The 14,359-nt window shown below is 37.9% G+C and overlaps 1 protein-coding gene across 1 annotated transcript in view; it reads left to right on the top strand.

Moving 5' to 3' along the window:
• The first annotated feature begins 960 nt into the window (after window positions 1–960).
• LOC125230706 overlaps window positions 961–14,359 on the top strand; it is a 40,891-nt gene continuing 27,492 nt past the window's right edge. Inside the window, exons 1-6 of the mRNA XM_048135963.1 lie at window positions 961–1,033; window positions 4,396–4,536; window positions 4,850–4,950; window positions 5,541–5,611; window positions 10,253–10,344; window positions 12,249–12,506. Coding sequence (XP_047991920.1) covers window positions 1,001–1,033; window positions 4,396–4,536; window positions 4,850–4,950; window positions 5,541–5,611; window positions 10,253–10,344; window positions 12,249–12,506 — 696 coding nt within the window. The 5' untranslated portion in view covers window positions 961–1,000. The remainder of the gene's footprint in view (window positions 1,034–4,395; window positions 4,537–4,849; window positions 4,951–5,540; window positions 5,612–10,252; window positions 10,345–12,248; window positions 12,507–14,359) is intronic.

A 14,359-nucleotide genomic window follows, 5' to 3' on the forward strand; every position in this document is an offset into this window, starting at 1 on the left:
AATTACACCAAAATTACGTATGCGGTACTTTTTTGGTAAATCACTTTGTAGATATGATATCGACTGTGACCCAACACCTTTTCACATGTTTACCGGTTGTTTAACATGGGTCTTTAAGGATTTGTATATTAAAGCATGGCCTATTTCGCTCGAAGAGCTGGGGACCAGAGTAATTATAGATTACCTGAGCTTGATAATAGCAACATACTGCTCCGGGCGTTTGATAGCAGTAAATTATTTAAGACACATAAACACTTCAAATTTCTTGTTTGTTGCGATTCACTTGAAGAATAGATTTAACCGACAAAATGTTCATCCGCACCTGTGGAATCGCCTGGTCAAGTACGTACTGTGTCACTGGAGACACAACAAGAATTTAGAGATGACCGATACAACCCTGCTGCGACATGAACCTTATGATATTTACTGGAAGGCGCACGGTGAGATCGCTACCAAAACCATAATGATGTGTAAGGCTTTCGACAAGGCCAATCCTGCTCTCATAAAGGAACTTGCACATATTGCCAAGTTCACAATTTTACCAAAAAACTCGACAATATTGTTAACAGGTGTGACAGTGAAGGATGTCTGCTGGCTTGTTAATGTAAGTATCTTTCTGCTTGTTCTGATCACTTACTACATTCTGTTATTGAATTTACTAGATACACTTCTGGAACAATTTATTTGCTAAACGGTTCAGCTTTGCCGTACCGATTTCCTCAAATACAGCTCAAAAGTACACAGTTTTGTGAAAAATATAATAAAACTAGTCTTCTTGTAGACAGTAGGTACATCCCTTGCGTTCATACATTCCATATATATTAATAATAAAAATGAAGTAGACATTTTTGCTTCATCCAAAAATGTTAATGAATAAACTTGTCACCAGGGAGTGATAGTAAAAGAGTACCAGACGGACGCAGGAGTGGTCGCCGAGACAATCTACGGGCCCGACGAGAGACTGGTTTCGTGCTCGGCCGTGTTTTTTGGGAAGGCATCAATGGTGACATGCACGTCGTTGACGGAATGTGAGGTATGTAATACCAAAGGCATGACTGTGTAAAGACAGATTCTAAGAAAACACGTATAGGTCAATTCACAAGAGCTGGCACGAATGGAACGAATGTTTGAATGAAAATATGCATGTGTGTGACAGATTAACCAATAAAATGGTGGCTCTTGACAGTTACGACTGTATACCAATACAGGTGTCACTCACACAATCAAAGTTTCGTTCATTTCATTCGTGCCAGCTTTCGTGAATCGACCTGTACCTCAGAACCAAGGACGATTATAAAGGACCAGCAGAGTCCATACTAAATACCGTACCCCGTTGGCAGCCGTAAATCTACGTCGCTAGATGTCACTTAGAGTGTCATTTGAATAAAAATGTCGTTTTTTTTTTAAATACGCACGCGGTAGTTCAACGGCATTACAAGTGATACAGTGAAAAGTATATAGATGACGCTAGGGGCCCGTGTCATGTTTCAGTCCCTGTTTACAACGCAAGCCATCGTTCTTATTTTGATTATGACAATCATGCAAAAGAGTACCATACTGTCAAATTTTCTATCTCTTTCATTTTGAGCGTGACGTCAATGATTAGTAATATTACTTTCAATATATTTAAAATTTAGATTTTAATGAGGCCATTTCGAACGGTGTTTATGATAGATATCATGTTGACAATCAATCTCCTGGCCGTCTCGCTCATACCAATCCTATCCTATATCTGAACGAGTGCGACCGAAACAGTTGAGTATTATTGAAGATTTTTCTAAAATCTTATTGGTAGTTGTCGAAAACCCGCTTTTTCCATAAAGTGTTGGCGCGACGTCAAGTGGGTGATAGGCGTACGAGCAAGTACGCGTTGGATGGTCGACTACTATGCGCGGCGGTTTTTACGCGTACTTACGGTGACACTGACACACAATCGAAAAAGGTCGTCGAGCCATAAGTACGCATACCTGCTCGTATCGTACGTTTATCACCCACTTCAGACTGCGTTTCGATCGGCGTTTAGCGACAATGATCATCAGCTCGGCTTCATGGCTTTACGAACCTTAGCTCGGACCATCGAATATGAAACTTATAAACTTCTTTATACACAAGGGTATAAAGAAGTTTATAACCAGGTGCTCCATGACACCATTGCACCGATCTGTCACCAGCACCGCTACACTTCAACGGCCAAGTCACACAACATCCATACTAATATTGATTATAAATGGGAAAGTGTGTGTGTCTGTTTGTTTGTCCATCTTTCACGGCAAAACGGAGCGACGTATTGACGTGATTTTTTAAGTGGAGATAGTTGAAGGGATGGAAAGTGACATAGGCTACTTTTTGTCTCTTTTTATATCCCCCCACTTCCTTAGAATGGAGGATGGAAGTTTGTGGAGAGATTTTCGAATTTAACGCGAGCGAAGCCGCGGGCAAAGGCTAGTTAACTATAATAATAAAGAAATCGCAGTAAGGAACTTTATGTAGATTTCATTACTTTTTAGAGATAAACAAGCAGCTCCATCGAGACGGCTATTTTTTACAGAATGTTTTTGGTGGGATATACATAGGCATAGGTATATAACACTAACAAGGTATCTATTGTCTTAGTCCGTTTTCACATTATCCGATCCGATATCGGATGTCGGAAGGATTTAAATGGAAAAAATCCAAGATAGCGCCTGTAATGTATGGGGTATCAGTCCTACATCCGATATCGGATCGGATGATGTGAAAACGCATTTAGTCTCATTAATTATTACTTATGTCAGAGTTTCACTAATTATTTCCTTTTATTCATTTATTATCTCAGTTTAGGTTTATACGAGTACCAAACGAGTAGTATACGAGTAGAAAATATATTACCAAAACAATACAAACTATCATTAATTTATTATAAAAACGTAATCCAAAATGCCACACCTGGAGGCCTAACTAATCTAACTATCCGCGTTGTGTCCAAGACGAATCCTGACCGACGAAGCTAGCAAGTCTCTCTACATGTTAGCTGAAATAGTGATTACTCAGATTATTATAAGCAAAATGATCTTCGAATGAACTTTCTGGACAATTGAGATGCATGGGCGCAGTCGAAACCAGCTCGCCCCCTCAGCCGTGTCCCGTTGAAAATCGGAAAGATTCTTTTCCTTAGCACATTTAATGTTTACAAATTGGATTCGCCTTCTGTCACCTAAACTGGTAATTTTATGTATGAGGTCATTGGTCATACAATTATTAATTTATACAGTTATTAATTCTGTATCTCTACTCGCATTGCTGCTGCGATTCTAAAATATTTAATATCCATAATATATTATGAATATTCAATAAATCATACAATGACATTTGTGATGTGACATGGATGTCAGATGTCACATCTGTTGGCACAATGATTGCGTTTTGTTGAACGTATTTGAGCTCAACATATAGGTTTATTATCACAAAGTATATTATATTAATGAACAACGAAACGGATGTGACATTTTCCTAGTCCACCAACGTCATCTAGTCATTTTATTTGGCAATAATTAGACAACATGCGAACAAACTTAGCCAGCGAAGCGATCACAACTACGTCGAGGCCGACCAAAAAATATAATTTGTAAAAATTGTGTTTCGAGCCAATATTTTGATATTAAAATAAAGTTTTTTGATAGTTATTCATAGTATAATATAAAAACAAGTAAAAATATGTGTGAAAATATGTTTTTTTCCACTCCCGGGTTACGAAACAACGCCATCTAGTTTTAAAGCAAAAACTAAGCTTTTTTCAGGGGTACGCTTTTTTGTATGGGCTATATCAGTCTAGTATTAAATGGTCCTTGCTCAGAACCATAAAGAAATTAATATTTGACATTTCAACACAATATATCAAGATAAGAATTATGATCTGAGCTGAGCTGAGAAGATGTCATTGCCCAAATCAATTGTTTAATTTTAATATTGTTCTCTGATCCATTTTTTATTTTATTTACTTTTTTGTATTTATCTTATACACGGATATAGGCTACTTGCCTCCTAGTCAAATCAGCTTCTTTTTACGAACTGTCAAAACGAATTTGAACGACTTGCTAATATGGAATATATATGAAATCGAATTGAGTGACGTCCAGGTCAACTCAGTTACTTTATATATTTCTACCTGACTTATCAAACAGAAATTGGATTTAAAACTAACTTCTGTCCATGTATTTCTTATAGTTATCTAATGCTTTATCTCGTGCATGGTATAAAATATTTTATTTTAACTACAGTCAAGTTCCCTATTATTTAATTGTAGTTTCACGGTGCCTTGGTTCTTAATCTAATGCTGTGTTAGTTATTTCACTAATTAAAAAATCTCTCTTTGTTTGTTTTCATCAGGTTTTTCATGAATAACTCTCATATTTTTAGATGCTATGCATTAGTACGGTGGATTTTTTCCGCATCATAAGCCAATACCCATTGGAAAGGCAGCACATTCGGTCGTGCACGGAAAAGTTTAAGGGGTTGTTCAATGACCTGCTGAAAGCACAGAAGGCTATCAGGAGGGTGGTACGTATTCATTAACCTTTACAGATGTATATAGTGCGAAAAGATTGCCCTTGGTATTGTCACAGTATAATAATGCTATCTCACAGTTACCGCCCGTCAAAATCGCGAACAGTTAACCTGTCATATCTCACTCATACAATCATGGTACGCGTTCACCTACACGATCTTAGAATATGTGCTAGGAACGCGCCTCTTTAATATATCTGATCGCCAGTGTCCGAGATGTGGTATTTGCAGTACATCTGTAAATTAGGTTGTTAATGTTTTATTGTTGTTATGGTTTATTTATTTTATTTTAATGTTTTTTTTTTAGGACAGTTGGAATGAAATCTCAAAACCCTCTAAAGAGAAGGAAAAATTGTTAAAACAAACTAAAGGAATATCTAAAGCTAACTGGAGACATCCAGGATCTAAGTAAGGACCTAATTATTTTTTAATGAGTTAGACTCCACTTTCTCTTGGCTCTCGTTGCTATGGTGACGATTTTATAGTCTCCACGTTACCGATCCAACGTCACTATTACTTATACCCATATTTAATTAGCATAGGTCTTCTCTATCGCTCTCCCTTATTGGCGCGACAAAGCCAGCTACTCGTAGCTAAGATAACGATATTGAGCGTAAGCGTTTCTAACATTGCAGGCCTGGATCGTTCCGTTTTCGTATTATTAAAATATTGCCTTCTCTGTATATGATCACTACTTTGAAAAAATCTCGCAATTTCTGTGAATTAAAAGACAAAAGTGGTAACTGTGTCTGGACTGTATCATAGATTAAATATAAGAAGATCATAAATCATCCCATACATTAAAATGCGACCGCCTAACTATTTTTTTAGATTTTTTTACTTAAAATAAGGAAAAAATATATTTTTGTGATCTACAGGCTTATATCTCGAAATGGTTTTCGATTTAGGAACATTGGAAATTTTGAAACGTTGTCAATAGGGATTTATCGTGCTATAGTAGCCGTAGGCAAGAATAGTAAAACTGATTTTTTTTTCAGGTTCACGAAGTACTGGATGGCGTTGCGCGCCTTCTTGGTGGCTGCAAACATCATCGTCTCTGCTCTGCAAGGTAAATTTAATAAGAAATAGAAATATTTTTTATTCATGGCAAAATAATACAAAAATATTTTTTATTTAAGAAAAAAAAACCGCCGCCTTTGGGTTTCTGGTGAAAGCTACTTTGCGAATGTTGGATTATGTAGAAATGTGTAGGTATTTTTTAAAACTGCTTTTAATGCTTTAATTATTTGATGGCAACACAAATGAATATACGTATAACGTTAAGGTTTGAGGAGTTTCCTCAATTCCTCATGAATCCGATTATAAGAAATCAAATCTTGACAAAATTTGACTTGAAAACTCAATATGCTTAACAAATATAACTAAATAAATGTCACTGTTCTGAACTTAAATGCATGCTGTTCTTATAAAAATACAAAAGTCACTATGACAGTGCCGTTCAGATTTGAAGAGTTCGGTTCTGACCATCATCAGCAGTTCCACTGCACCAAATATCACTGTTCTGGACGTAAGTGCATGCTGTTCTTATAAAAATACCAAAGTCACTATAAGCGTGCCGTTCAGATTTGAGGAGTTCGGTTCTGACCATCATCAGCAATTTCACTGCACCAAATGTCACTGTTCTGGACGAAAGTGCATGCTGTTCTTATAAAAAACCAAAGTCACTATAAGCGTGCCGTTCAGATTTGAGGAGTTCCGTTCTGGCCATCATCAGCAGTTCCACTGCACCAAATGTTACTGTTTCGTACCTAAATGCATGCTGTTCCTTTAAAAACACAAAAATCACCATATGTTTAGTTAGTTTAGTTTAGTTTAGTTTATTTATCTCGTTTATACAAATTTCACACAATTAAAATTTACATTTCAGCTTATATTACTATTCATATAACGATCGTTACAAAAGAAATAATAAAATTAGAATTACAAATAAAATTGGAAAAAAGCAGTGTGAACAAAAAAATATTAAAATGTCATATTGGTAAAAATAAAATAAATACAGGTTTAGTACTACATAGTACAAATCAAAAATATCCAATGTCAATAATACAATATAGAATAATGAATAATGAATAATGAGAAATAATAAAAAATAAATTACGGAAATGTAAGAGTAAAGTTGTAGTACTATAATTAGTACATATCAATGTCAATATTAAAATTATAATAGAAAATAATTAATGTCTAAGAAAAATCGTCCATAATTTATTTTATTATTTGCATGTATTCTTTTACTGAGTATAGTTCCTTTTCCAACAGAAGGTTCTTCAGTCTTCGTCCGAACCTTTCCTCATTTTTTTCATTTTTTATGTCAGCGGGTAGGTGCTCATAATAGGTGGGCCCTATGACTCGTGCGTTTTTTGCTTGTAGTGCTGTGCGACGCGGCACTGTACGAAGTTTTCCCGTGCTTCGAAGGCACTTTCCCTTCACTTCCACTCGCCTAAACTGTCCCAGGTTTCTTCGCGTATACATTATTACCTCATAAAGATACTGAGAGTAGTGTGTCATTATTTGGTGTTCTGAAAACAAGGTTCTGCAGGACTGCCTCTGATTGAGGCCAAGCATAGCTCTCAGCGCCCGTTTTTGCATGCGTAACACTCTCTCAGCATCAGTCGAGTTTCCCCACAGAATCACACCATAAGCCATAAGCGAGTGGAAATGTGAGAAGTACACCTGCCTTAAGGCATCACGGGAAATCAACGGCTTGAGCTTACGTAGTGCAAACACTGCACTACCAAGCCTGCCACACAGCGAGTCCACGTGGTGTTTCCAATTTAAGTTAGGGTCAAGTGTAAAACCTAAAAACCTACACTTATCGTTCATTGGTATTGGACACTGAATACTCGCGCCCGTGACGCACCTACCACTGAACAGCATTACGTTGTATGCCTTTCAGATTCGAGAAGTTCCCTCGATTTCTTCAGGATCTCATCATCAGAACTGGGTTCTGAGAAAAATGGGACCAATCTGTTTGCATATACATTCAATCAAAAAAACAATTTTCAAAATCGGTCCAGTAACGACGGAGATATCGAGGAACAAACATAAAAAATAAAATAAAAAAACATACAGACGACTTGAGAACCGTCCTTCTTGAGAGATTTGAGGCGACGGTTAAAAAAGACACACACAAATACAGATCAACAACAGAGAATTATTTACACACATAACATCACAAAAAGGTAAGTAGGTACACATAATTGCCATGAAGATGGTCCTGACTCTGCATGGTGTTAGCCTGGGTGGCCAACGCTGATCTTCCGTCAGGGCCATACCGAATTAAACATTAAATTTAAAGTGTAAAACGCGGTCACAACTATTTTTTTTTTATCATAGCATGCCAATGACATTAAACAAGGACGTACAATTCCAAACAACAATGTTCAAAAATCTGGGTCTAAATGACATTTATAACGTTCTTGTTGATGCTACAAGTAATAATGCTAACTTCTGATCTTCTTACAAAAAAAAATCCGACCGCGACATAGTAGGCCAATTTTCATAAAACATGGCTAAGAACACCCCCGACTAACTCAGCTTTCAGACATTCAGAAAAAAGTTCATCCGTTCGGGAGCTACGATGTCACAGACAGACACACACAGACAGACACGTCAAACTTATAGCGCCCTCGCCAGACAAAGAATGAGGAACTTTGGAGCAGGCTACCTAGCACCAAAGGACTTCAGAGAGCTATCCATGAGCCTCATCATCCGATACGTAGAGATGGTCGAGAAGCTCCTGAATAGCTGAAGGATCTTAGGATCGAAGGGGGTAATTGCACAAAAGATCCCGATGGGTCGAAGTGTATCCGGAAGGGCCCCCGCAGATTTAAAGATAAGATAAGATATAGCACCCCTTCGTTTTTGCGTCGGGGGTTAAAAAATCGCTCATAGCCAACTTTCTCAGCTCTGATTGTTTCAACAACCCGGTTCTGAATTTAGCGGATATACTTTATTCCATTAAAATAAAACAAATCCCTTTGGAATTATTCCTGGAAATCTCATTAGAAGGAAAAGCTAACTGCGTGTTATACAAGAATATATTTACTCTATAGTATTTAAGTTACTTGTTGCAAAGCTTATCGATTCGTCAAAATTAAATTAAACAAAACGGTTGCTTATGTTTAAGCATTTTAGGTCAAAAATGTGACAGCTACGAAAAGTGCATGATGGCGATGGCGCCCCCTTTTACTATCTACTACAAACTACAATACATCATTTATGTTACTCTGTACAAGGTCCGCGTTAGTGTGAACGCATTACGACTAATATAGTATGGTTAAATCAAATACTATATAAACTCTAGAGTTAATACGTGCAGCTTCTGACGTTTCCCATACAATGGAGCGGCAACAATTTTACTAGCGCCATCTAGCGGTACGAGTTGTTCAAAGTAGTTTGTCAGACTTTTATTTTAGTAAATTAAAATAGAAAATGCGATTACTTGATCTACTTTAACATTTTTAGACGGAATAAAACAAAAAATAAGAATGTGTGACTTTTTTTAATTTTATACTGTATGAACTAAACTATTTTGATCAACTCATGCCGCTAGGGGCGCTAGTATCGCATGTTGCCAACTTTGGCACCAAGCTGCACGTATTAACTCGTAGAGTTTACATAGTATTTGGTTAAATCACGACAACTACAGACCTACAACATAAACTAGCATGACCACATTGTGCTGGGACAGTTGTATGTGGTTACAGTTGAAAATAGATTTATGCAGGTTTTTTAGCGCTTCTTATCTATTTGCTGTACGCAATATTACCATAGATTAAATATAAGAAGATCATACCATCCCATACATTAAAAAGCGACCGCCTAAAACGCGCATACACTACACCACACATAGATGGCGCCACACAAAAATGTCTTGTAGCTTTTGATTATACCTGTAGATATCATCAAAGAGGATAGAGTATAAAGAGAGTTACTGTCGAAGTAAAATGTGTAATCACAGTGCATATACTGCCATCTCTTGACACAGGCTTAAAACTTTTGAACCTCAGTTTTGACAATTTGGTCCATATTCTTAGCTCGATATGTGTTAAAATGACAAATATTAATATTAGCGCCATCTAGCTGAGCGTACCCCAAAGGTGTAATGCCATCTAGGCCACCGTACCTTTTTCTGTATGGCACCGAGGTACGTTTTTTTCTTAGACTTTATCTGTCTATACGGAGTTATATATGTCTTTGATATCATTAAGTGTCACTTTTGACGTAGATTTATGCAGGATTTATGGCTCGAAAGTGACTTAACGCCAAACAACACCTCGGACACTGACGATCAAATATATGAAAGAGGCGCGTTCCTAGCACACAGGCTAAGCTCGTGTAGGTGAACGCGTACCATGCTTGTATGAGTGAAATATGACAGGTCGACTGTTCGCGTTTCTGACAGGTGGTAACTGTGAGGTAACCGAGAGGGGGTGGGTGGCACTTTCAGCGGGGAGCGGGAGTGGCCATACTGTACGATAGTACTCTTTATTATACTGTGGCCAAACTACAAATAATCGATGGCAACAAGGCATTTTTTGTGGCGCCATCTATGTGTGGTGTAGTGTATGCGCCTAGGCGGTCGCATTTTAATGTAAAGGATGGTATGATCTTCTTCTATTTGATCTATGATATTACCAAGAAGTCAATTATAACAAGAAGTTAATTATTGGTATTTTATATTTCACAGGCGGCAGTTTAGCGGGGCAACGAAAAATACTGTTCCCTATAAATACGCTGATTGACTTGTTTATTTTATTAGATATTATAGTGAAAAGCTGCGTGAGTTTTTTTTGAGTTAATATTTTTTTTGACTGGATTTATTTATTTACAATATACCTCTACATACAAATACTACAATTTCATTAAAAGTAACTTAAGATAAATATTTACAAATAAACTAACTGTTAATTAACCCCTCGTATGCTTTGACGCTTTGTTTTGGATGACGTGATGCGCAGAGTAACGAGCCAAGAGATCAGAGGGCTGCCATGGGTCAATGGAAAAAGCCTCGAAGACATTGATTTTGCCGACGACCTATGTCTTTTCGCAACATCACGCGAACACCTTCAGTCCAAGACCGATGACCTTACCCGTTTCGCTGCAGAAGAAGGCTTACGCATAAATTGTTCGAAGACGAAGGACATGCGTCTTAATACCTTGGATGCAGCTCCAATAAATATAAGGGGTGAAGCAGTGGAACAGGTCAATCGTTTTACGTACCTAGGGAGCGTGGTCGATCCTTCAGGGGGAGCGGAGAGCGATGTTGAGACGCGCATCAACAAAGCGAGAGCAGCGTATGCCCAGCTGAAGCCTGTTTGGACGTCCACCGTAATAACTCGTGGTACTAAAATTAGAATGTTCAACTCTAACGTCAAGTCGGTCCTCTTGTACGGTTGCGAAACATGGCTTGTGAGGAAGGACATCACCAATCGGTTGCAGGTGTTTATTAACAAGTGTCTCCGGCGCATCTTGGGTATTTACTGGCCGACAACTATTTCAAACGCTAGATTGTGGCAGCTGACGGGACAAAAGCCCGTAGGCCAGGAAATACGCGCACGGAAGTGGCGATGGATAGGGCACGTGCTACGCAGAGCAGATAACCACCTGTCCAAACAGGGTCTCTGCTGGCAATCACCTGGCAGTAGACGGTCGGGACGGCCTTGTACCACGTGGAGGCGGTCAGTGGAAAAGGAGGCTGGCGCAAGTGGACTAGGCTGGAAGGATTTGGAAGCAGTCGCCCAGGATCGTGAAAAGTGGAAGATTCTTCTGAGAGCCCTATGTCCCTAGTGAGGGATAACAGGAATACATCATCATCATCATCATCATGCTTTGACGCGGACCCGTGCGTGGAAATGTTAATGTATTGTTTTAAATGTCAAGGTCTTTTTTCTATGATCAAAATTGACAGGCCGCATACAAGGGGTTAAACCCGGCTCCTTTATTGTTTCTGGTACAAACGTACCCATAATACTTATGGCGTTACCCTTTTTCGATGGTTGTGGATAACTTTTGCACCAAAAACGATTCAGAGCGGAGGCCCTTTCCATTTTGCCGTAATCTACGACCTATGTCGCGCACACACTTTCAAAATAATGTAACTAGGATACTAAGATAAATGTTATACACGTGAAGATGGATCTAATTCAGCACTAGTTTTTGAACCCGCACTAAACACTAGGCGATAGACCCGCGTACAGTCAACCAATTGGAACCCTAGGCCACTCTACAACCATGTCAAAATGACAAGCAGTAAGAGATTTCTTACAATCTGATTTATAACGTTACTATGACATAGTTCTACAGTGGCCTAGGGTTCCAATTGGTTGACTATACACGAAGGGAGTCGTATGCTCAGCAGTGGGCGATTAATGGCTGAAATGATGATGATTATGATGGACCCGCAGTTGTATGATAGATAGAACTACGAATATGGTGACCGGTCTGGCGTAGTTGGTACTGCTGGCTGATCCGACGGTCCTGGGTTCGAATCCCGGTAAGGGCATTTATTTGTGTGATGAACACAGACTAGACATTTGTTTCTGAGTTATGGATGTTTTTTACTTTTATCTATTATAAGCACCTATGTATATCGTCGCCTAGCACCGTCGGTGCTTTGCTTAGTTTGGGGCTAGGTTGATCTATGTAACGGTCCCCAGAATATTTATTTATTTTATTTCTTTCAGTCACCTTATTATGACGAGAGAGGTCTCCTAATCTACTCCTTCCGGATGTGTTTCTACCGCTACTTGAAACGTGGTTTCGTCCTCGACATTATAGCCCTGATTCCCTGGTACATGCTACCCGTTCTGTCACCCATAAACGTCTCACAAGACACCGCCTTGCTCATATATGCTGCTAGCAAATATGCGCGCCTGCACCTGTTTTTAGGTTATTTCAATTATTTGGCTAACACTCCTTTGGCGAATGTCTCTTTGCTGCTGGTGTGTATTTAAATTCTGTTCTTCAAATACATTATTTATTTTATTTTGACTTACAATTTGGTGAAAAAGAGTATAAAATGGAACTATTTTTTTATCATAGCAACACAGGAAAGTGTCAGAATAGTTGCGACATGCGCAACCCCATACAACCATTTCAGTCGCAAAATCTTCAAATCAGTAACTAACTGTCAAATGTGACATAACGCGTGGTAACGTCGTGCAAACAATGCGACCGTATTGTTACAATAACAAAATGTAGTCGTCGTGTGCACTCGTTACGGTAACAAAATGTGTACGAATTTGTGGCTGTCAATGTCACTGTCAGAATGACTTTTAACGACACTTTATTAGTCGACGTTTGCACACATAACGGTAACAACATGTGGACGAATTTGTGGCTGTCATTGTCACTGTCAGAACGGTTTCTGACAGTGACATTGACAGAATTTGTACACACATGTGTAGGTCTGATTACCGAACTGCTCCTAAACCACTGTATCCGCAAATGACAATCTGAAATACGAAGGTTTCTCAAACTTTCTTGTGAAGTTGTGGACTGGTTGCTTTGAATCATTTAAATAAGAGCGAATTAAATAATAATAAACGACGACGACCATTTAAGCACTCTTCGACATTTTATAGAAATGTGGGAAAGTTCAGAAAAGTGCAGAATGATAATACAAATAGATAAGCACTTTATAGTTACTTAATGTATTAAATATATAATTTTTAATTCTTACTGATAAAAATGAAGTGCAGTGTTGCTTTACACAATAAAAGTAGGAATCAAATGAAATAGAGTATTTACTGTGATATTAATAGAATTTCTGTTGCGCAATGATAGTTTTTTTCAGTACAGATGCTGCTTTTTACACGCAGTAGTGCGAACAAATCAAGCAATGATTCATTTTCTTCATTTCTTGTCTGGTCGAAACTCTTAGCTTAGATTTAGGTACTGAAGATCGTCGTACGATACACGTGCGAAAAGGACATTCACAACTCGTGTCGATTTAAAACACTCCCTTCATTCGTGTATTAATTTATCGCTACTCGTATCGATTTTCCTCTTTTCCGCACTCGTATCTACAAATATTTTGTTTGGGTTACAAAAAAAACACATTATTTACTCTACTACGTTTTATTTATGTCTCTTTAACATTACAAATTCGTGGACACTTATCTATACAAAAATCTTGACAAAAGAAGTACAGATCGCTGAAATTAATGTTGATAGTAATATTAATGACGACTACTTCAACAAGTGTCAATTGTGAAATGCCGCAAAATACTAGTTGATCTATAGAAGACCATAATAATATGATCCCCGATCCTTTACAACCCAGCAGCTCGGTACGCACGTTACAATTTTTTTTAATCTTCTTTAGTGAGGACAACTGAGTACGACGGCATATTTAATTGTTTATAAAGTTTGAGGATACCTGGAAAAAATGAATATATAGCCATTTTGAAAATCCTATAAATATTCACTGCTTTCGGTCACGCGTGTACGCTGCGACCATTTTGCGACCGTTTGTCAACCGTTTGGTGACCGTTTGGCGACTGTTTTTTATATGGAATATTACAGTCTTAATCTATATTTTAACAACTTTATTGGTTTTCTAGGCGTTATTTTTATTATTTCAGTATAGTATATGCACCGGAGCACTAAAACTTCACCAATCAATATACATAACACGCAAACACCGAGTAGTCAATAATATTATTACTGGTTAAACTGAGGTAAATTGATGGCGCGTTGATAAATTTAGACTTATTTTATGAAATCACTGGAGCAATTTAATTGGCCATGGTAATTAGCCCACATTATATTACAAATGCAAACAATATTTATC

The sequence above is a fragment of the Leguminivora glycinivorella genome, chromosome 10 (assembly GCF_023078275.1).
Source record: "Leguminivora glycinivorella isolate SPB_JAAS2020 chromosome 10, LegGlyc_1.1, whole genome shotgun sequence".
In the NCBI taxonomy this organism is placed as follows: Eukaryota; Metazoa; Arthropoda; class Insecta; order Lepidoptera; family Tortricidae; genus Leguminivora; species Leguminivora glycinivorella.